At 40.2% G+C, this 23,366-nt stretch overlaps 2 protein-coding genes across 3 annotated transcripts in view; both read right to left on the bottom strand.

Moving 5' to 3' along the window:
• larp4aa (La ribonucleoprotein 4Aa) overlaps positions 1-13,290 on the bottom strand; it is a 20,706-nt gene extending 7,416 nt beyond the window's left edge. Inside the window, exons 1-11 of one of the 2 annotated variants that reach the window (XM_015053595.1) lie at positions 12,760-13,290; positions 6,475-6,583; positions 6,205-6,363; positions 5,107-5,185; positions 4,427-4,563; positions 4,234-4,337; positions 4,040-4,150; positions 3,901-3,954; positions 3,607-3,816; positions 2,562-2,665; positions 938-979 (exon numbers count right to left, since the gene is read on the bottom strand). In XM_015053595.1, the coding sequence (XP_014909081.1) occupies positions 938-979; positions 2,562-2,665; positions 3,607-3,816; positions 3,901-3,954; positions 4,040-4,150; positions 4,234-4,337; positions 4,427-4,563; positions 5,107-5,185; positions 6,205-6,363; positions 6,475-6,583; positions 12,760-12,876 (1,226 nt within the window). In that variant the 5' untranslated portion in view covers positions 12,877-13,290. The remainder of the gene's footprint in view (positions 1-937; positions 980-2,561; positions 2,666-3,606; positions 3,817-3,900; positions 3,955-4,039; positions 4,151-4,233; positions 4,338-4,426; positions 4,564-5,106; positions 5,186-6,204; positions 6,364-6,474; positions 6,584-12,759) is intronic. The other variant, XM_015053596.1, reaches the window with a different exon arrangement.
• A 1,217-nt stretch (positions 13,291-14,507) lies between these two features.
• On the bottom strand, positions 14,508-23,241 carry LOC106960482 (ATP-dependent 6-phosphofructokinase, muscle type-like). Its single transcript, XM_015053609.1, has 22 exons — positions 23,059-23,241; positions 22,123-22,196; positions 21,939-22,016; positions 20,493-20,682; positions 20,225-20,390; positions 19,825-19,869; positions 19,419-19,527; positions 19,077-19,172; positions 18,889-18,981; positions 18,686-18,811; positions 18,519-18,583; positions 18,293-18,356; positions 18,039-18,185; positions 17,008-17,078; positions 16,830-16,917; positions 16,560-16,712; positions 16,311-16,475; positions 16,108-16,169; positions 15,770-15,881; positions 15,585-15,684; positions 14,863-14,968; positions 14,508-14,766 (listed from the first exon to the last, which is right to left on the bottom strand). The coding sequence occupies exons 1-22, from the start codon at positions 23,147-23,149 to the stop codon at positions 14,625-14,627; spliced, it is 2,343 nt and encodes a 780-aa protein (XP_014909095.1). The 5' UTR covers positions 23,150-23,241; the 3' UTR covers positions 14,508-14,624.
• Positions 23,242-23,366: the final 125 nt, after the last annotated feature.

Genomic DNA, 23,366 nt, shown 5'->3' on the forward strand with positions numbered 1-23,366 from the left:
AAAATCAATTAATCCTAAATAATAAAATGTACTAAACAAGCACTGGGACCACTTTGGTGGAGAAACACCCCATACAGGAGAAGTGAGCTTTACATTACATCCAGAAAACGGCAACATGCAAATGATGCGACAGGAAACTATGGATCCACCGACCAAACCACACAGCATGCTGCCTCCTTAATCACAATGTAGACAAGCAGATGGTTCATCTGGAATACATGTGCGCCTATGATTGGCTGGAGGGCTGAAGACTGCCACCAATCATAAACTCACCAAGTAGAGCTGACACCACTCGAGTAAAACGGCTAAAATTAAAGCTTTTTTGATAAAACATGATTCAAATTTTCATCTCTTAAAGATTCAACCCTCAGATCTCATAATCTGAACGCTCATCGGGATGGGAGTGAAGTTCCTGACTTTGGAAAGACAGAAACAGAAGAGGGGGAGAGAAAAGGAGGAGTAAAGAGAGGACCAAAGCCAGTTGGCTTCCTCCCATGTTGTCCCTCTATGCGCATCATGATCTCATCATCGGGTCAAACACGTTTATCAGCTTCTCTACTGTCGGCTCTTTTGCTTCAGCACATGACGCGTTGGGTCAATGAAGAAAGCAGCAATGAAAAGTAAAATAAGTGGTTAGTTGTAATGAGGTTTAACAGTTACTACGATGTATGCTGGTGTATCAATGCAAGGAGGATGTGTTTGGTGCCAAGAGTCCTCAAATGGCAAAAACTGTAGCAATCAAATCACAGGAAAAATCCAGCAATTTCATTAATATGAATGGCACCAAGCATCATCACAGCAATGAAAGTTTTAATAAGAACCAAAATAAAAATATCCAATTGTCAGTCCTGGTGTGGTTTTAGTCAGTAGGCTGCAGCAGTATGGCAAGACATGAGGATAGCGATGAAGCTCATCATACAGTATTGTATATTGGTACCTGAAGGCATTTATTACATTCTTTCTCGAATACAGAGGGACACTGTGAGGACAATAAGAAAGAGGGGAGTGAAGAGCAGTTCCCTGTGGGGGTTACATTTAGGCCTGTCGCGATAAACGATAAATCAATTAATCGCACGATAAATTAAACCTATCAACCTAATTTTAATTATCGGCTTAATCGTCTCTTCCTGCCGTTTTTTCTTTCTCTTGATGACACTGAATAAAAAAAAAGGCTCAGCTCCGGTGCTCTCCACTGACCCTCCCTTCCTCATTTCCTTAGTGTAATGTCCAGAGCACACAACACGAGTTGTCGGTCCATTTTCAAAACCTAAGACACACATTAGCTGACAGAAATCCTAGGTATAACGGTTCGATCGGTTTCGATCGTGTCGTGGGGTGTCCAGCTACCTGGGCACAAAATAATGGCTACAAGTCCAGTTGACTAATTTTAAAACCAGGCATTAATCAATGCTTTACTAGAATCTACCTGTGATGCATGTAGCGTCAGCGTAAAATCCTGACTGAATGAAAATCATTATAACCTATTTATGTCACGTTAACAAAGAACGGCTGAAAACTTACAGGGTTTATCAACTGCGGTAGCAATTTGGCTCCAACTCCTCCCCTTGTCATTTCTATATTCTTTGCACGAAATGTTAAATAAATATTAATGTTTTTTCCACATATCATCTCCGATGTCCGCTGGACTTCGGGTTGCGCTGTGTCAGCTGTTTGGGATTCCCCTCCGTAATTTCCCCTCAGAAAGCACGGAGGGGAATCCGCGCTTTCTGATTGGCTACCTGTCACATTCAGCGTTAATGAGTCTAGGAAGGGCCACGACGATCTAAATCACACTGCAGGATGGTCAGTTACGAAATCACCAGCGACAATCTTAGATCGGCCAACGATCTAAGATTGTCATAAGGGGAAAATGGGGGCAAAAAATCGTGTAATGTGAACTACTGCATCAGGTGGTCGGATGTGCCCGTCTTCTCTATTTAAATCTAGTGATTACTGAAGGGCAATATAGTATACAGACGTTATAATCTGCACTTTTTTGGTTGAATGCAGTATTTATTTCCACTTTGGCTTTATGTTGTTTAGTTTTTATTCAAGTACGTTTTTTGTTAATGGAGACTGAGAATCCATTTTATTTTTGTTTTTGGTTGTTTTGTTTATTTAGTCTATCAGTTCCAGTGTTATGTGTTCTTTTGAAAATAAAGTGCATCTATCTATGGCAGGAAATCACATGCATTATTAGTCATTTCCATTAAATTAATGTCAAAAGGTCTTGAAACAATATTATCGTTTATCGCAATAATTTTTTAGACAATCGCTCAGCAAAATTTGTTAAGGTCTTGAAACAATATTATCGTTTATCGCAATAATTTTTTAGACAATCGCTCAGCAAAATTTGTTATCGTGACAGGCCTAGTTACATTTTCTTCAGACAACACTGCATTGCAGATGATCTGACATTCACAGTTTAACCTAACATGCAAACAACAACAACAAGTGGTGAATGCCACACTCCTTAAAGAGTACATTTATGAAATCAGCAGGCTGTAGTCCGAGTCACAACTTTAAAAATGCAACACAGCAAATAAAAAGATCCTGCTTACCGGTTTCTGTTGAATGGGCGAGTTAGGTTAAGAGCAGTGGAGCCAGCTTTGTAGTGTCCCGCAGAGCCGAATCCATTCACAAAGCCGCTGTTAGGAAACGGTGCCTGCACAGGGAGGAAAAGATGTCAGCGTTGACTAATGTAGCAATTTGTTCAATTATTTACTCTGCAGCAGTCCAAGAATGTAATACAGGGGAAATCTAGAAGACCTTTAAGCTCACAGAGCAATAGCGATTCAATGATTTTAGTGAACAAGATGTTAAAACTCATTGTGGAGACAACAATTCTTCATCTTCCTAATATTCTGCAGAACTGTATATTTTTCTCAAATTGAATTGATAAAATGGGTTACTACATTTGGTCAAGATTTTAGACTTCAGTAGTTTTTCCTTACATTTTTGAATGCAAAACATTTGTGTCGTTTGGTCTCACTGCCCAGTTCACAAACATTAACAATGCACTAAATATACAGAATGAGGAGACTCATGTGTACACAAGAAAAAGCTTTCCTAATTGGAAGTAATAGAGCTGTTAATGAGCCTTTTTTAAAATTTTACACACTTCTGCTTTACGCAGAAGTGTGTAAAGACATTCAAGGTTTCCCCCAGAAAACTTGCTAACCCTGATGGTAGGGGCGCTCAGGCAGTCATCCAATGACGCACCATGATTTTGAGATAAAAAATGTTTAAAGTTGACAGGAAATTTGAAAATATTACTTGGTAATTATGTGTTATTGGAAGACATTAACAATACCTAAACACCAACCATGAAGTCTTAAACATAAAAAAAACAAAACAACCTAAAATAAATAAATAAGCAATGCTCAGCCTGGTGGTCCGCCAGGCTTATAATGCACTGGGGGAGACCTTGACATTAATCCATCGTATCCACCCGATTCATCTATATATGAAAAGCCAAAATAATGATCACTGGTGAATCATTAGCAACAACAAATAAATGCATCATTTTTAATACAGTTTATTAAAAATATACATGGCCTGGGACCCATTCCAGCTTCATGTAGTTTATTTAGAGTTGGTTCTTACCAGAGGAGTTTCAAAATAGGGTGTGGGTGAAGGAGTCCAGGTGGGCGGCACAATGCCATAGACCGGGTACTGCTGCTGGGGGTAGACATGCTGCATGTAAAGTGGAGAGCTGTACTGGGACTGGTTCTGGGACTGCTGAGCATACAAGCTGCTGTCCATGCTACGGTAACCATTCTTTGCGAAAAATGTGTTGATGGCCTTGATCCGTGCCTATTAGATGAAAAGAAACAAGAAATGACTCAAGGTTTCTTAAAGGAGGGGACTTACAAACTAACACGTTTCAGCTCAACGTACCATGATGGGTTTTCCCTGAAATGTCTTGACTTCTTCCCTTAAGTACTTGTATGCCTGGAAGAGCAATTCAGGAGTCAAATCAGGTCGTTTAAGGTGTTGCATTTTGAATTAGAGCAAAGTGAAGTTTAATCAGACGTACCTGCTGAGCATCTGTGTCCGATTGGAATGTGATATACCAGTTGTTGTTGTGTGCAAACTCGACACTTATCACCTTTGGACAATTTTCGTTTTTAAACAATGACTCGACTTCCTGTGGGATTGAGACGACGAGTCAGTTCTCAGTTTCCAAAAATATCTCAATAATTCCTAAACATGAGCACAACGAGGCAGTACCTCTACAGGTGTGGTTTCAGGGACCTCTCTCAGGATGATGATGCATCGTTTGTGATTTGGTCGCACCTTTTCGCCTTTCTCATCCACTTGTACCATTGGAGAAGCTGGAAGGGTAATTTCAAATATAAAATACAGACAATCAAGTCATATTACTAATAGTTTTACAAAGTAACATGCTCATCCTTCCACTTACATCTCAACACGTCCAGGATGAGCTCCATGTCTGTGGTGAGAACCTTTATGCCCTCCATGCTGGCTATAGTCCAGATAGGGACAAACTGGTCGCTGTCCATCTGAGACATGAGGTATAAGTCCTTGGAGAGGTTTTCTCTGTGCAACAAAAGGATAAATACATGCAAATTAGTTGCATCTTTTGTCACAAACTAAAATATCCCCACTTGTTGCTCCAGACATTTTACTTTACTTTCAAGAAACAAAATGAGCGTCACCTGTTGTATTTAAGGAAACGGTGTTGAAACTAGTTATTGGGTGACGCATTTCAAGTAGCAGACTGCAAACTATCCAAACAGGGTAATAAATACGTTTGCTACACTTGTGTTCCTCGATGAAGGGAACTACAGCAGAAATGAATAACAATGTGCACAAAAAGTACAATAAAATTAAAAACTGGCAAGTGTTTATTTTATGTTTTCACTTTAGTCAAATCAGAAAAATACAAACAGCTTCATGTTTCACTATTTTAGCAACAATGGGAATAATTTTATCTTTTTTTAAAAATACAAGACTTTGATTGTGTTTATTTAAAATAAATAAATTTTCTGAGTTTCTAAAAGTCAGAAACTCTTATTCAAGCTCGCTATACTGCGAGCCAGATACAACAAAATCATAAATATAAAAGTCTTTGGCTCTTACCTTGAGAAATAAAACTCTAGCTCTTTCTTCAGAGACTCTCGTAGATTCTCAGAGGACACTTGTTCTTCAGTTTTGGAATCTAAATATTCAATTGCAAGAAAAAGGATCAAATAAACTTTTGCACAAATAACTAAGACCATCCAGCTCAGACAAAGAAATATATAAAAGCATTAAATAAACAAAACACAAACTAATTACATTCATATGTTCTGATGAAGGTCTAATTCTGCTGTTATTAGCAAATATTGCAGCAAGCCAACCAAATATATCCACACATTCATGTGTATCAAATTCTTCCAAAGCAATTTCTTCTATGCTAGACTGTGAACTGAGGCACCACATCACTGTCTGTCATCCAGCCTGGTGAATAGATTCGTTCGGTTGTTTTGTGTCCCTACATTTACATTTCAGAGGTCCATACTTCCTCTCGTTCAAGCCTTCGTCCTTCTCCCTCTCCAGCAAATCTGAACAACTTTTCAGCCAAATACAACAAAAAGTGTCACCAGCAAGAACAGCTAACAGGAACGGCGATCTCACAAGATGGCGCCTCAAAACTGATCTGCAATGCAGTGCGAACCACTTCACAAGCAAACATAAAAGGACACTTTCAGATATGTCTTTAAAAACATATATATCCAACAAGCTGTTATGTATAATCAATGCAAACTTGGCACAATAAACAGTTCCCACTCTACTCTCAATGATCAGCTAGAGGCCCGAATTGCACAGGGTTTCTATCACACCAAGCAGCGGCCAAAATCCCTCTGAACTGAGCTTTGAATGCTGCACTGCACTCCGGCTGACTCAGCGCGGGTCTCCGTCGGCATAAAAATAATCACCAGATAGGACAGGACACCAGACACATTAGCACCACAAAGAAGAGATGCAAGGGTCATGTCTGGCAGAGGGCAATTATACAACACAAACGACTATTTGACCGTGTCAAAATCCAAAGCCCATGGATGCCGTTTATAAAATAAAACCAAATGACTTATTTTTTATTTTCCCCAAAAAACCTATTTGTTTCAAGTTACTGGAGACGGGATTCTCCTTAGCCACCGTTAGCGAGTGGGGGAGGCTGCAGGTGAGATGACTGACCGGAGCTCCCTGTTGTGGACTCGGCGGGGGAAAAGCCCAGCTCTTGAGGGTCCATTCCATTTACTGCTATCTCAGCTGTTGCTGTGGAGCTGCTGTCACCCAGGGCTGTAAATCCCACAGAGTACGGCTTACAACCAGCTGACGAAGGCTCTGAATAACCTGGTCACATTAAAAGACAACAAAAAAACAAAACAAAAAAACGCATTTGATTCAAGAATCAGACGTTTGTGAATATTTCATGCAGATTCTATTAACGTGTTGAGCACTTACTGATGTCTGAGGGAGGCCAGTGAGGACTGGGGACAGCCTCGCTGGGGGCCACAGGGATCTCCTGCCACACCTTGGCATTTGGGTTCAAACCAGCACCCTTTGAGGTGACCTTCAAAACAGAAACCACAGGATCAGGTGAGATTCCACTCAAAACACGAATGAAGGGAGCTTGGATTCTGGCTAGTTTGAGGATTTCGAAACACTTGCAGGGATTGTTTTACGAACGTGCAATCTATGCAGCATTTAAAGCAATCAGTTTCAGACATAATCAGAGTGTTTTAAAGGACAAGTGTTTTGCTGGTCCACATGTTTGTCATCTCATAATTTGTATTGTTGCCAGAAATTATACTCTTGTATAAATTTTCTATCAAATTTAAAACACAAATACCAATCCTCAAAAATATATCTAAAAAAAATCCAGAGGTGGCAACAAATAGTTCTAACACAGCTTCGTGTTTCTCAGCAATTCCAAGCGATTTACTTTTGTCCTTCCTGCAATACATCAGAGTCAAATTTTTAAATTACTGCGTGCAAAAAAAATCATATTAAACACTGAGGCAGCTGGTAGTGTGTGACAGGAAAGCAGAAGAGTAACCATAACTAAAAAAAAAAGAAAAAAAAAAAAGGCAAAATCTTCCCTGGAAATACTCCGCTACTGAGATAACGGCTAAGTCATTTTAGCAGTCACACCAATCTGTTTCGTCATCACTGTTTCACCACAAAGCCCAACATGCTGATAAAAAAAACACAAAAAAACCCCCCATAGAACGGAAACTTAGAAGTGTTTTTTAATGTTGCATCTAATGGTGAGCAGGTCCTCTTGGTTTAGGTTTTATAGATTCTATGAACCCATCTATAGAGCTACGTGACATCACTGTTCTAGTCGGAGGGGTATCAGCGTCATCTTTGTTACCACCGAGAAAAACGACTGTCTCTCAGATATTTTAGCTATGGCACAAACTTGCTGCGTTATTGGGTGTAATGTCCGATCACATGACCAAAAAGGTAAAAAGATGTAAAACGGACTTTCGTTTCACTATTTTCCTGCTTAGAAAAAATGCGAGGAGGCTAAGCTATCGGAGCTAACTAAAAGAAGACGAATGTCCTGGTGTCAGTGGTGAGACGTCCTGATATTACGTTCTCCAAAATCCCCAGATACCTACAAGTTTGCTCCAGAATTTCCATTCTGGCGAGCGTCTAAATTCACTTTGTTAGTGTTGTGTCATAATTTATTTTGCTATGATTTTGTCCGGGTGTACTCATGTTCCGTTTATGTTGAATTCATTTAAGTGGGTCAACCTTGTTTAGGTCGGGCTAATATTGTTTATGTAGCATAGTCCGAGTTTTGTCAGTGGACATCGAGGTTATTACATTTTTGTGAAGTAAACTATTTTACTAGTGTTATCAAATTTACAGAATTAATACTGATGTGTGTTCTGATACTTCCTCTTGAAGGCAAACCGACGTATGAAATGGATTAGCTCAATCCTGACTGAGTTCCAGCGCTGAATATGGGTCACTGCGAGGTAAACGCCACAACATCGGACCGACATGGGCGTCAATTAAAGAGGCGATACAGCAAGACCATGGTGGATCAACAAGTTAGAGACCGTTTTCATTATTTACCCCAAAAGAGGTAAATAATGAAAACACAGTTGCAGAGGCTGTAGATGAGGAGCAAGTTGGAGAGACTGACGAGGAAACGCCAAGAGAGGAGCTCAGCAAGGCTGCAGAAATATTTGTACAGGAAGTGGCTGTTTTCTCTCATTCAATAATTTCATGTGGTAAACATTCATGAAACATTTGATTCAAGCACCTCAAGTTGCATGTAAACAGGTGAAGAAATTAATCACATTAAAGTAAAAATTTTATATTTGATATTATTAAAGGAAGATATATATTTAGATATACATCTTCCTTTAGTAATACTAGTTAGGTTTTTTTCTTTATTTAGATCAGTGTTTCTCAACCCTGGTCCTCACAGCCCCCCTGCTCTGCATGTTTTAGATGTGCCTCTATTCCAGAACAGCTGATTCAAATGATTGCATGACCATCAAGTACTGCAGAAGTCTGTTAATCACCCAGAAATACAATTCAGGTGTGTGGCAGAAGGGAACATGCAGGACAGGGGGGCGGTGAGGACCAGGGTTGAGAAACTGGTTTAGATCTTCACGTTGCCTTTGTTATCCCTTGTCTCCTGTTTCATTGTGTTTTGGATTTCCTTGTTTTCCCTGGATTTTGGATTTAGTTTGTTTAGTTCATTAAAAATAACATCCACATAAAGTGTGTCCACTGCCTGCTGTGTTTGTGTCCACCGCCACACCACATCATGACACAAATCAGATGAAAAAGCCCATCCTTAAACATTTAATGTGTAATTAAACAATAAAGGTGACAAATTTTAGGAAATAGATCACACTTTAATAAATATTTGTTGTATTTAACATATTTCAGGTAAGTAAGCATGTAATGAAATAGATCCAGTCCTAGAATTTTATGTAATTGAACATTACAGGTTACAAATGTTCTTTTCATCTGAGGTAATATATTTTATGAACTTTTAAAAAAATATTTTTTAAATATAAATTTGGTTAAAAAATAAAAGGGGTCAAAATGGAATAAAAATATGCCTCATCTATGTAGTTTAGTAGAATAATTTCACAGACTTTGAGTTAATAGGTCACATGACCTAGAAGCTATTGAAGAAAAAAACTAAATAAATAGCTAAAAAAAATATATATAAAGTGTTCAAATGTAATAAAGATGAGTGTGCCTCATTTATACAGTCTAGTAGAATAATTTCACAGATTTTGAGTTAATGGGGCACACGATTTGGAAGCTATTGAAGAAAACATTTAATATTATTTAAAATATTGAATATGACAAACATTTTATACAGGATAGTGTGCCTCGTTTAATAGCATGAATTACCACGTTTTTGTATTAGTTGGTCGCAAGACAAAGCATTTATTTACAGGAGTGTTCGGAAATTGACTGTCCCTATGTGAATCTCCGAGCGCTTCAGGAGGCATCGGTAGAGAACAGCTGGCCGAAATTAGCGTTCATAAATCGGATCAACCTTGAGCTAAACGTCCCTTACTCCGCGGAGGGCGAATATCCAGTATCCAAAACAACTTCGCTGCGCTCGGTAATACAATGAAAACACCGGTGTTCTGACTAGTTTGTTTTGGTCTGTGGGCTGCAAACATGGCACCGAGCAACATGAACGTCATACGCTGTGGCGTCAGCTCCAAAGCTCTATAGATATGTTAATAGATATATTTTAATTCACTGCTGTTGCATTTTTTTTAAAAGTCAATTCAGAGCTGGTTTTCAATATAATTATAAATGGTAAACACAAAATTTGCAAATCCAGCTGCATATTGACCTTTCAGTTTTACTTAGTGAATTTAAAAATTTTGAAGTTGCAAACAATGACATAGCAACCTGGCAGTGCAGTTAAAATTCCTACCGCTTTCAATATTAGGGGGAAATATGAACTCGCCATCTTCAATTCTTCTATGAATGATCTGTGCGTTGGAGGGGAAAATATTAAAGTATACCATTTTTAGCCAGTCAAACCAACAGGGGGGGATCGACCTGACTGTTTCTCTGCAGAGAATAGTCAAAGGAGTTTGACTTCTTAATGCTTTAAAACTTTTTTTTTCCTTAAAGAGGCACACTTGCAAAACAAGGAGTAGGTGTTATGATTCCAAATACACTGACAAAAAGGTATTCTGTTATATTATGCTCATCAAGATGCAGAACCACAAACTAATTTGAAATGTTACAACATGTATAATTTATATGATTAGTATTATAGATCAGTATCATTTTTCAAAAGAATATTTCAGTACTCAAGAATCAGAGTAAGAAGTTTGATGCATATTAATGCATTTTGCTTGATATTTTAAATTCTTCAACAAGCACAGAATGGGGTGAGAATGCACCAGGGCTGCATATTGTGTTATTGCAGTATTAGTTTATGCAATATTAACACTGCAATGCACTGTTTGCAATGCAGTAACTAATGGCTAATATATGGAAACCATTCAAAGTTCAGTATATTTGATTGAGTTTCACTTCAATAGATACACACACCTGACACAGATGACCGTACCCAAGACAATAAAAGTCAGTGTGTCTGCAGAATACTAAAGTGAAGAAAGTGTGGATTTTACGTGCCAGTCCAACATTGTGCAGCTGTAACAAAACCCCTGTGATCTCAGATGTTCAGAGTGGGTGAGAGCCCATCGAACCCATCCAATTTTTTTTTTTTTGTCTGAAAATTTGCTAAAAATAGCAAAAGCTTTGCTGATTTGGTGATTATTTTTAATCATACAGATGTGACCTGGTGAACAGGTCAGTCAGTCGGGTCTCTTTTACAGAAGAGCAAGAGAGGACAGTGGTAGCGGAGGTGGATATGATTAGCATCTCATACGAGTCTCGGCCGCTTGCCCATCTCTCAAAATTAAGGAAATCGTGGTCGATTTATCAGCTGACCAATTTATCAGTGCACCTGTAGTTCCAAGTATATTAAATTTTGCATTTTAAATGTTGTATGCTTCAGTAGACTGCAAGAATGTTCTAAGCTTTTGTGGCACTGCATTAAAGTGACAAAACTTCTTTGCAGACTTAAGTGAACTCTGTATGTCTGTGACTGCATGATAGTAATCAGCCGACAATTTTTTAAAAAATGCACTAGTTATGAAATTGGCTTTGTGATGACACTGGGTATATAAAGAAGTGTGATATTTTGCAATACACTGCAAACAGTAACTTTTTATAAATGTTAAATTTATTTTTTTTATCCTCTCATGTTACAACTATACTGTCATTAAGTGGAATTTATATTCATCACAATGAATCAAAATTCTTCTATAATAAATGTCCAGCACAAGGTAACAGATTTTATCAAAAAAATCATTTACTAGTACATTCTAAGTACATTAAAGTCGGTTTATTTTCACTTGGGTACATTTAGTGATATTTTTTCTTCCATCTCAAACAATCAATGTTTGCTGATGTCTGCTCCAGGACAGCTAAATATTTATTCATCGCTTATTAGCACAATTAGGTGTAATCTATGTTGACATAGTGGGAATTAGTGAGACCTGCTGATGCATCAGTTTGTGTCCCCAACTTCCAACAGGTATGTTAACCTTTAACCCCTGCAACTGCCACATCAATCTGCCTCCTGTTTTGCCTCTAGATTATCCTGTGTATGCAGCAGTCAAAAACGAACAAGCCCAAACGATCGGCCCTCTTTTGTCACTCAAACAGGGAAGGGCATTTATGGGCCGTGCAACTTGACACATGGTCACAATGCATGCTTCTGTGTTACAGGCCGTGGACAACCAATAAGTGTCAGCTGACTGCGCAGCACGGCGAAGGCCAGGTATTCACAACGCATGTCACCGCACTAGCTAGGCTAACTAGCACTGCGATTAGCTGAAATAACATCACAGCAAATGAACGTCTGACTCGGTCAACAGTCGCAGCACTGTTCACAAATTAATTCAATATGCATTCTGGACCTTTAAATTGCGTTTGCTGTCATTATGTGGTCGGGTAGAAACTTAGCAAGCTAATGATTACTCAGCAAACTACTTAATAAGAGAGCTGGACGAAGCGGCTTCGTTAGCAGCAATGGAGCCCCTTGCTAACTATCAGTGCGCACATTTGCATTAAGTGGCTGCAAACAGACATTTAAGCCGCAACGTCTCAGACTGTTGTTACAATATCGGCTTGTAAAATGTCCTGTAAGAGAGGGTTAAAGAGCAAACAAGGAGTTGAAACGACTCAAATTAAAGTTAGCGGCTTAACGATACTTTGTTGGGTTAATTTTAGCTGATAAATGTGACTCATGCACGAACAGGTCTCCCGTAATATGCCGGAAAAACATCCACCCCCCCCCCAAAAAAGCACGATTTTCTTTCCATAAATGAGTTTTAAGAAAGCACGTCAAAAATGGCAAATTCCCTACTCTTATTAAAGTGTTTTGAAATTATCTTTGGTTTTTCAGTAATTTATTGACGTGCACTTTTTGCTGAGAACAAGGGTTATAGATTTAACAAGTGTGGCATAAAAAAACCCTACGGTGTACATATGAGGAAAAGACAGAATGGGACATTTGTTTTATTAATCACAACTGACAAAAACTGATCCGACTTTCGCTAAATCAAATGTACTTCCCATGACTGTATGCTTTTTTTTTGGTACCACGTCGAGTGAGCAGAAGTAGCTCAAATAGCTAGCTGAGAAGCTAACGAAGGCCTCACTCACCATGCCGCCTGACCCTCCCTCGCTCCCCAGCGGAGCCTCGTCCTTCCCACCGCTCTTCGGTCCGGGATCAGCCTCCTCCTGCAGCAGCGGTGGCTCTCCGCTCTGGTCTGAACTCATCAGCCGCTCCTGACTCGCTACCACCCCGTCGCGTTCTCCCGGCCCCCCGCCTGCCGCCACCACCTCGTTTCCAAACAGCGGCTGTGTTTTTCAGTCAGTCGAGCTCGTCTCCCGGTCAACTGGATGGGCCAGCAGCACACTCCAGCTAGCAAGCTAGCGCGCTATGAATCAACGAAGCGGGCTAACGACAGCTAGCTCAATGAATTAGGCTCGCACGCTTGGATAAGAAACGTAGAAGCGACACCAAACCATGACTCCTGTTATACCACGGTATCGGCTGAAGTTTTATCAAATGCTAAACCACACAGCGACTTCGCAAGGCGCATTCCTTATCGGGCGAGCAGAGCGGACACTGGGGACATGCACCTTTACTCGGCGAAGGCACACAGTCCGCCGACGTCCCAACGGCCACCGCGAGTTCTCATTGACCTTTGTAGAAGTTGCTTCCTTTTCCGCTTCCTGTAGTTTTTTACTGTAGTTTTATTTTTTGAATATAAAGCCAAGCTCTGAACGCCTCTACTTTCCAGTAAAGCCTAAAAGCATAAGAGTTTAATTTCAACCTCGTAAATTATATGTATGCCTTTAATTATTTTTTTAAAAAATAGAACACTTTCAATCCACTTTTTTCGGTTTCAGAATAAATCTTAAACCTAACATAATGTAGAAAAGGGGTGTGAATGTTTTCTAACTGCAGTGTAAGTTGTAAACGAACACATACAACACCTCAGGTTTACAATAATAATTATGTCATAGTAATAATTATAATGTAATTTTTAGCATAACTAGACTAAAAGTAGGAATGGTTTTATAATAAATGTAAAAGCAAATATTTTGGTAAAAGAAATAAAATATTTTTTCAATTAATTTTCTTTATATATTTCATTTGACAACAAAATTATACAATAAAAATAAATAGCATGTTTGTCTTGAGAAATCCAATTCTGGAAAGCTTACTAAAAATGTGTTTACTGGATAACAACTTATAGTAAAAATAACACAAAACAGTCCAATAATAAATAGTTAAACTAAAATATTTTGGCACTTATCAATCCAAATATTTTAACCACATTAAAATTGCAAAAATAAAATGATTCTGAGTGGTTCCCAGCAGGATTTCTGAACAAGAGAAAAAAGAGGCTTGTGATGTAATCAGCTCTTTTTTTTCTGCTATTGAAACTTAATCAGAGAAGGTAACCAATGACGAGTCTTAAACACAACAAGCATAGGTCAGAAGGGTTTCTGTCAGCAAATGTACTTATCTAACTGGATCGGTGTGAAAAACAAAGATTTGAGTTGTTGTCACCTCACAGAAAAAGAGAAATTCACTAGAAAATGCTGAGTCATGAGTGAAAGACTTGCAATGTTAAGAGAAATTCCCCTTACTCTGGTAATCTGTCTCCTGACTTGAAAGTAGGGGAGTCATAGTTCAGTGAAATGCTTCGGGCCTCGACTGTAACATAGCATGTCTTTCTTTGCAAAATTTAAACTGTGACTAATGAGTTTAACTTCTGCAAGTATATGGGGGCTAATAGCAAATACAGACCTATACACTCATTTGGTCACTTTAATAGTGGTAAACCAGTGTGAAGCACAGAATTTAATAAAAAAAAAAGACCACATATTCACATCTGTAAAGTCAACAGCTCTTTTATTAAGACACAAAACACAAAGGTTGAACTAAAAACAGCTAACCGAACAGGGGAAAACACCCCAAATTAATAATCAGCTTCAAAGCAAAAATGCTCCTTCTACTTCCAGTGGTTTCCCTTCTTGCTGAGGACATGCTCCATGTCGACATGCTCAGAAGTGTCCAGCTTGATGTCATACTTGGCCAGGATCTTCATGATGGGCCTGATTTTAAGCCACCATTGTGTCTTCGGGATCCGATGCCTGCAGTGAAGCGAGAGGAGAGGGATCGGTCACCATTCTGACTGACGCTCTGCCCAGCACAGTATGTCGGTTTAGTTAGCAGCTGTGCCGGCTTACTCAAAATCTGTGTCGTCTTTCAGGTCAGCAATAGCCTGGAAGGTGAGTCCTCTCTTCCTCATTCCCAGGACGCAGGCGGAGTTTGACGTGTTGGCAAAGATACGACCTACGGAGCCCACAAAGTCAAATAGTGAATCCATCACCAAACTCCTCAGACTTGCTTACAAACCTGATAAGTGTACCTCAATAAATTAGAATATTTATCAAAAATTATTTGATGGTCTCACTACAGAAAGAGTAATTTATTTCAAGTGTTTATTTCTATTCATTCTGATGGTTAAGTCTTCCAGCTATTGAAGGTTTTCCAGGAACCAATAACATCCCAGAAGACCAATAATAAGAAAAAAAAGGATCTTAATACGAAAATATGACCGTACTGAAAGGTGTCTCCATGTTCTGGGTAGTGTTTATTCTCAGTTGTTGTCTTGACTTCTTAAGCTTGAATTACTGGATCAATCCGGCATGGAGGTGAAGTCGCTTTTAGCAAATATTTCCTGCCAGATTTCTGCTATGCAAATCACAAACACTCTAATGCAAGTCTTCTTTTTTTTTTTTTTTTTGGCTTTAAACTTCTCAACTAAAACAACAACTGGGTTAAACCACCATAGTCATTTTCTGTGTTTCCTTGCGTCAAAAAAATATGACAAAAAGTAATAATTGAGTGCTGGCTAACTTTTGTGTGCGTCCACAGTGCTGTAGGGCATAGTTTTAGATAGCCGTACCGTGCCTGCAGCACTCCTTGAGCTTGTCAGTCAGCCAGAGAATAGATTTGGCTCCCATCTTTGTTCCAAAGTTTCTGTCAAAGGGAGTCGGAGTGCCACCCTGCAGTTGAAAGAGGACAATTGACGTTTAATCACTTAAAAAGAAAAAAAAATTTTTTTTTTTTTTTTTTTTTTTTTTTTCTGACCTGCTGCATGTGTCCGAGAACATTCAAACGGCAGTCAAAGATTCCTTTGCCTTCTTCAGAGTAGAGGTTAAAGAGGAACTCTGTGGTGTAGTTAGCATTGCAGTTTTCATTCCTGATGGGAGAGAAAAGACAGACATTTGAAGGGATCACAACTCAGGACAAAACAGAAATGGAGGAGAAAGGAGATTTAGATTAATCGGATAATATGTGAAGGGAAGGCTTTGGCAATAATTTTACAAATTCATTGACAACTAAACTAAAAAGTGCTCCTGAATTCTAGTTTTGGACAAGTTTTTGTCTCTTGACTCTCTTCTGTCCTGCAGCTGAAACAAACATACCTGAGAATCAAACCTCTCTTCACAGTCGTCTTCATTTTTTGCACAAGATGCGCTACGTTTGCCTGTGGCACAATTTTAAACATCACAGGGTCAAAACATGTTCTCTTAGCCTAATTATATTATTAAAAAAAAAAAAATCAATGTGCATGAGCTGATATACAATTTCATGCTGCAAGCGTGTTTCTTTATGGATTTCAACTTACCGTCAGGTCCTTGATGCTGAATTTATCCTCGTATATGTAGGCGGCGTCAGCCCCGGCAGCCAGCCCTGCCATGGTGGCCAGGTACCCACAGTATCCGCCCATGGTCTCCACAATGAAGACGCGCCGCTTCGTCCCAGCTGCAGACTGCTTGATTCTGTCGCAGGTCTGCACAGAAAGCAAACCGTGAACGTTTCAAGCCGTTTGATTTTCCCTCCAATATGTAGTTATTTTTGTCATTTCACTGCTGACGGTGGTGATGGTGTTCAGGGCGGTGTCGGCGCCGATGCTGAAGTCGGAGCCCGGGACGTTGTTGGAGACGGTGGCGGGGATCACCACAAAGGGTATGCACAGCTCTTCGTATTGTTCTCTGGCCTGAAGCAGCTCCAGACCGCCAACGTAGGCCTGCAGCAGAGAAAGATCTTTTTACCATTACTGTAAAAGTGTCAATTTATTCATCGCTTGTGAAAAATATACAGACACAGATAAACCAACATTTATGAAGCCTGGCTCCGACTTTACCTCAAATCCCCCAATAATAACCAAAGCATGGATGTTGAACTTGGCAATGTTCAAGGTGATTTTCTCCAACAACTTTCCTGGCAGAGTTCTTCAGGGAGATAAACACATATTTAGCTGTATAAATAGAAGCTTACGGTAAATAAAATGTCACGGCAGGATTACAGTAACACCCCTTCACCTCTTGGTTCCCAACATGGAGCCTCCTTTTCCAGTCCAGCCGGACACCGTATTCCAGCTTATGGGCTCAATCTGCAGTCAGACAAGATGACCGCTGTTTAAACACTAATTTCCAAAGCAGCATCACACAGAACACAAAATATTAAACAACATTTAACCCCCAAAATGCTTACAGAAAGAGACGCTAAAGGACGGATCAAATTGAAGAAAACTGTGTTACGAGTGCGACCCTGGACCTCTGTCCTAAGAAGAATGAAGCATGAATGCAATGTTTTTAGTCGTTGTAAGTTATAAGTTTGGTTACGCCCACAACATGGCCACTGTTGTTTTGTCTTTAAAAATCTGTTTTTCCAAGGCCAAACCTATTTTACTCTCCAGACGCATAATGTTTTGCTGTTAAGCAGGTGCTAGAAATGATTTTCATCACTCCAGAAGATGTCAGAACAGCCCTGCAAATGAAACGGATGACCATTAATTGGCTAATCTAAACTGCGAGTCTCTGTGTCGCCTTGCAACAGGTAGACAACCTCTCTGCCTCTCGCCCAATGACCGCTGGATATCCCAACACCCTCATGTATGCATAAGTGGGAATAAGACAATAGATGAATGGATATTTTATGTCTACTTGCATTAATATTCTCAGCAAGCTGTGTGATATAACGAAACTTAAGATTATTGATATCTCTAGCAGGGAAACAGGAAATGAAACTCTCAAATGATAATAAAGCTAAAAGGAGGATGAATTTTTTTTGCATGTTTCCAAGTCCTTACGGTTGAAAGACCTTCTTGCCATCACCCTAATCTTTAGCTTCTTCCACACAGTTTTATTAAATACAAGTCAGGATTCTGGCCGGGCTGCTTAATATTATTTCCAGTTAGAAGAAAAGTGTGTAAAATGAAAAGATTTCTTGCCCTTCACTGTAAAAAAAAAAGTGCTTTATAAACCAAATTGATGGATTTTTTTTTTCTTGTCTTTTTTGTTTTATATATATGGGTCTGAAGCACAGATATTAACAATGAACCTGTCCTTACCTGTCCTTGAGCCAGCCCATCAAAACCTTCATAGACAGCAAACATGGAGTGGCCCTCAATGATGCCCATCCTCACCGCTGCTCGGACCGCGGCGTTCATGCCGGCGCACGGAGCTCCGATGTTCATTACGGCCACGTTGATGTTGCTCTGCCACGAAGAGAACGAGCAAAAAATATATATCATTCATTTGGATTGTATTAATCAAAAAGCAGCATTTGGAGTCTAGTACGAAATTAAGTAAAAAGGAGGCTCACCTTCACATCTGGAGGATTTATGTGCGCCAGCAGCTTGTACGTGTTCCAGTTATTTGCAAAACTCCTGCAAATGAAAAAGGTTATTTTCTGTATTTTGTTTTTCTTCAGTGATTAGAACTGAGAATATCTGAACAACTTATTATGAAGCTGGAAAAAAACCCGCTCCATTCATTTGTATTTTTTTTCCCCATTTCATGCACAACCCTATCAACATTAGATAACATACTTTCCCCTGAGCTTGACAGCGTCTTCAAATCTGCCCGAAGCCATGGCAGCAGTCACGTCTTTGGTCTGCAAGACAAAGAACACGTTTAGGGGAAAGCTGAAGAAATGCATCTTTGCAATGTTAGTGAAGAATCAGCAGGAGCTGTAGGTAAAAATACTGATACGTACCACTTGGACACACTCCATGAGGGGCAGTCTGACTGCCTGGTTCCCAGACAGACTGACCACACAGGCAGGAGTGTCCGGCGTGGCCTCCAGCAGCGCCATCACCGCCTCCACGCCCATCCTGCTGCCCTGAGTGACGCACAAACACTCACATCAGCACGTTTGTGTGACAAACGGTTGAAGCTGCTGATGTCTGAGACAGTCACCAGGACTCTGTCGAAAGCGGACGGCGTTCCCCCTCTCTGGACGTGTCCGAGGATGGTGGTGCGTGTGTCAAAGCCCAGCCTTTCGGTCACCAACTGGAGGCAGATGAATGTGCAACCTTTTAAATATTGTTGTGAGACACAATCAGAGTAACGGTGCACAGTCAGAGTAGAGGAAGAAGGAGCTTCACCTTTTTGATCTGGTCTGATGTGATTGCTTTGCCGTCTCTGGTGATCGCACCCTCGGCCACAATGATCACATTCAGACGAGAACCCCGAGATCTTTGCTAAATGATATGAAATAGTCAACAAGACACCTGCACATTCTGAAAAAAAAAAAAGTATTTTTCCTTTACATTTACTTTTATTATTTTTCTTCCACTTTCCACTTGTACACTACCTTGTGTTGGTCTATCATATTACGCAAAGGGAAGCTGGTAGTTGCAGCAGGATGAAAATGTAAAATAGTTCCAGGGGTGCGAATGCTGCTGCATGGCACTTTATGAGATCCGTAGCAAAAAAAAGAAACTTACGTCTGCCAGCCTCCTGCACAGGTGGTTCTCCCAGCCGTCATCCGGTGGCATCTCTGGAATGAAAACCCAGTCGGCTCCACAGGACAGAGCCGACACCAGGGCCAGATATCTGCAGCCACGCACCAACCAAGGCGACAATCAGAGCAGTGGTCTCCATTACGCATAAAACGAACAACGAAGCATCGAAACAAAAAATGCACTTTAGACAACATTACTGCAGTTTTGAATGAGAAGAGGAGTGTGGTGTAGTGATAGGAAAGAAACCCCCAACAACTGATGGTTCCATGACTCATGACTTTCTAGAAATTCTGGAATATAGTAAATAAGATGACTGAAGTACTTTAATTCAAAGTACTACCATTCAGGCTTTAGGCGCACACATACAAATAAAGAATTAGAAACTGACCCGCAGTGTCTGCCCATCACTTCCAGGATAAATGTCCTCTGGTGGCTGCAAGTAAAGACAAAACATTTTAGAACTTTTTGTATCATTTGTTTTAAGACCTGGAAAAAAAAAAAAAAAAAAAAAAAAAGCAAAACAGGGTAAAATACTTTTATAAAACACAGCACCGTAAACTGTCTAAATTTGTATTATATATAAATAAATAACTATTTATTTAATAATGTTGGCATAAAAAAACCCGTCTTTCATTGAAAGATGTTCAGCCACTTCTAATTTTCTCTCACTTGAGATCTAAAAGGCAGTATTGCTTTGTAGTTGTATTCCTTGAGAGGTGCGCATTTAATTTTCTGGTTCTCGCTTCTTAAAAAAAAAAAGAAGCAAAGTTGCACAAGCCTGTTTGAACCTCTGCGCAGTTGTAGTGATGGCGTCCACCACCTCGATGATGCGATGGAGGGCTGAGTCAGTGCCGATGGTCATGTCAGTGCCACAGAAGTCGTTGTCGATAGAGCCAACCATGCCGACAATGTTCAGGTGGGACGACTTCTTGGCTTCCTCCTGTGTAATCTTCCCTTAAGAAAAGAAAAACACTGATTGTAATGTTTGCTGTCTGAATACGACTGTCCAGATATCCCGGATCGTATCAGATCCCACCAGTTTATTTATTTATTTACCATCTTTGACCAGGTCAGCCAACAGGCCGCCCCAGTCCGTCCTGAACTGGTTGGCTCCGGTCAGACTGCCGTCTCCTCCAATCACACACAGGTTGGTGATGCCGAGCTTCACCAGGTTGCAGGCCGCCTTCATACGGCCCTCTCTGCACATGAAGTCTTTGCAGCGGGCGCTGCCGATGACGGTGCCACCCTGAGGCAGAGAGAACCTGCTTTGTTGTGACTTTCGCACTGACATTTGCGATCAAAAATCCGAAGCCAGTGATGCCACTCGGTTTGTGGGCCAAAGACAATTTAAGTTTGAAGGCAACCTGTCGCACCCACTCGACAGCTCGCTATCATCAGGCCTTCACAGACGCACCGAATCTGGGTATCAAGTTCAAAAGCCTCTCAGCTGGGGCAGCTAAAAGGTCAGGCCAGATAACTGGACTTTTTTCTGGCACTCGGTTGCAGACCTCCTCCTGTTCTGCAGTCAGTGTCTGGCTGCATAACCCTTTTAGGACCATAAATTAAGATACTAGAGAGTCCTCTCTATTTCCTAACAAAGCTTTGATATATAGAGAGGAATTGCTTAGGTCCTAAGACTGTACAACAAACCCGTATCATCACTCTACCACCGCCATGCTTTACAAATGGTCTCAGATTCTTGGTTTCCTCAAAGATGTTGAGCTCTGTGTGTTATCTCAGTTCAACTGTGGAGGAAGAATAAAGCAATTGGTGACAGGTAGTGTGTCGTTTGTTCACTTAGCATGTGGAGTGTATGCCAACAACAGACAATAACTGGGAGTAACCTGGGTCAGAACGTATTGGTCAATACTGATTCTCCACAAACTGCAATGTAAAATGCTGTTTTAATCCACAGCATGCCTTTTATGGCCACTAAAGAACACAGTGAATTTGGATGGGCAGACAGATGAATTAGATAAGCCTGTCTTTTTGACGGGCAATTTTGCTTGCAGAGACTTTTGTATCTATTTTATTTATCGATTCAGTTGTTTTGTATATTTATTTTGGATATTTAAAATTTCTTTTAGTTCCAATGTTAAATGCTTATTAGAAATAAAATTATATTGATCTTTGAGAGGGTGTACTTGCATGATTATGCAGTTTCCATAGTACTACTTCAAATCGTCTCTAAACAATAAATATTATCGTTTATCACAATAACTTCTGGGACAATTTATCATGCAGCAAAGTTCATTTACAGGCCTAAAAAAAAAAAAAAAAAAAAGCCTGAAAATATTTACTCCCCTTATTTTTTCCATTTTTATCTAAACCTTTAATTAAATGAAAGTCCAGAGTTTCTCAGACCACACATTAACCACTGTGCTCATTAAAATAATGTACGCTGGCCCTTTAAGGAAATACATCCTCGGCTCTTTTTGACTGACTATGCAACCATTAATCTGTGTGACTTTGCATAAAGTGATGTTGCTGCGCATCACTCACCAGCTGAAGCATCATGGACACGCTCTCCCATGTTGCAGGCCGGATATGATCCCCTCCATCCACCAGGCCTTGGTAACCCTGCATCCCACTTAAACTGTTACGTTTTTTTTTTTTTTTTTATAGATATAGAAATCACACACATCATCAGCGTTTGTTTGACACACGATAACCAGAAAGTGCCTACCTCATGAACAAAGAAGACTTTGGCTCCGGTGTAGAGACCCACTCTGACTGTGGCTCTCACCGCAGCATTCATGCCTGAGGGCCACAAACAGTTTCATCTGTGATGCTTGTTTAATTCACAACGCTGATTCCCCCTCAAGCTAAACGCTGCAAAATCTCAGCCTGATCTTGACCTTTAAGTGAGATAACCTTCGTCTTGGCACCTCAAGAGACAAAAATAGCCTTGGATCAAAGAACAGGAGCGTGGTTCAAGGGACTCCTAAGTCATGTGCGGCGTCCGTCCCCTGGATGTTGTTGCGCCAAAGGCCACTGTGAGAGTTTGTGTTGTGAAAAAGCAATGCGGCATGTGGCGGCTCTTGTTTCAGCAGACAGCAGCTGAAGGATCAGAGGGCGTTTCTTTTCTCCATACCAGAAAAAGGTCAACGCCACTAAAATTAGCCCCAAAGGGGTGAAAAATAAGGAAGCTGATGTGGGCCAAAGCAGGCGAATAAACACAAAAAAGACTGATGGGTGGTGAGGAAAACAAGGAAAATAAAACATCAGGCAGTTGAGTGAGTTTTGGGAAGATGCGGAAGGAAAATAATCCAAATTAAGTGCAAGTTAATGCAGCAACTCGTTTTACGATTTCAATTTAAAAACGTCAAGATAGAACAATCTTTGAAAATGGTGAGGTAATTGTTCATCAATCCTCATGTTTTCAAGCAGGTTTTGCAGCTAAATGTCCATATAAATCAGTCATTTGTTACAAATTGCACACGAGCATCTTAAGATTTCCAGCTTTAAACATTGGCCTCCAAAACAAGAGACTTCGTTTCAGATTTCCTCTCACACACACCAACATGAAGCAATACGCTGTTTGAGTTCCTCTGCACTAATTTAGTGTTTTATTAGTTCATCACAAAGTTGAAAATTAAATCAGGAGAATTTCGCTACTCACCTTGAGCGTCTCCTCCTGACGTCAGCACAGCTATGGACCGTCCAACGCCCATCTTCGTCGGATCCATGGTGGTATGAAGGTCCGTGGACATGTTTCAGGGAAAGACGGGTGTACTAGGAGAAGAAATAGAAGGATGAAGAGGAAAAAAACCTGAGTAGTTCTTCTTAAACTCTCTGCTTCTCAGGGGAGTCACGAGAGACGGCTCAGGCTTTATAGAAAACCAGTTCTATTCTTGCCCCCTCCCTCTGAGACCTTCACCACTTACTCACTCATACAGCCAAACTAAATATAAGCAGGACCACAGAGGG

The sequence above is a fragment of the Poecilia latipinna genome, unplaced genomic scaffold (genome assembly GCF_001443285.1).
Source record: "Poecilia latipinna isolate Pla-1442-1.1 unplaced genomic scaffold, P_latipinna-1.0 Scaffold1187, whole genome shotgun sequence".
Taxonomy (NCBI): domain Eukaryota; kingdom Metazoa; phylum Chordata; class Actinopteri; order Cyprinodontiformes; family Poeciliidae; genus Poecilia; species Poecilia latipinna.

Coding starts and splice junctions, on each gene's coding strand:
- LOC106960482 (XM_015053609.1), bottom strand. CDS start 23,149: ATGTCCACGGACCTTCATACCACCATGGATCCGACGAAGATGGGCGTT. Junction 16,476..16,559: donor CCCTGAACACCATCACCACC/GTCAGCAGTGAA, acceptor CTTTCTGTGCAG/ACCTGCGACAGAATCAAGCA. Junction 14,969..15,584: donor CAAGGAGTGCTGCAGGCACG/GTACGGCTATCT, acceptor TGGGCTCCGTAG/GTCGTATCTTTGCCAACACG.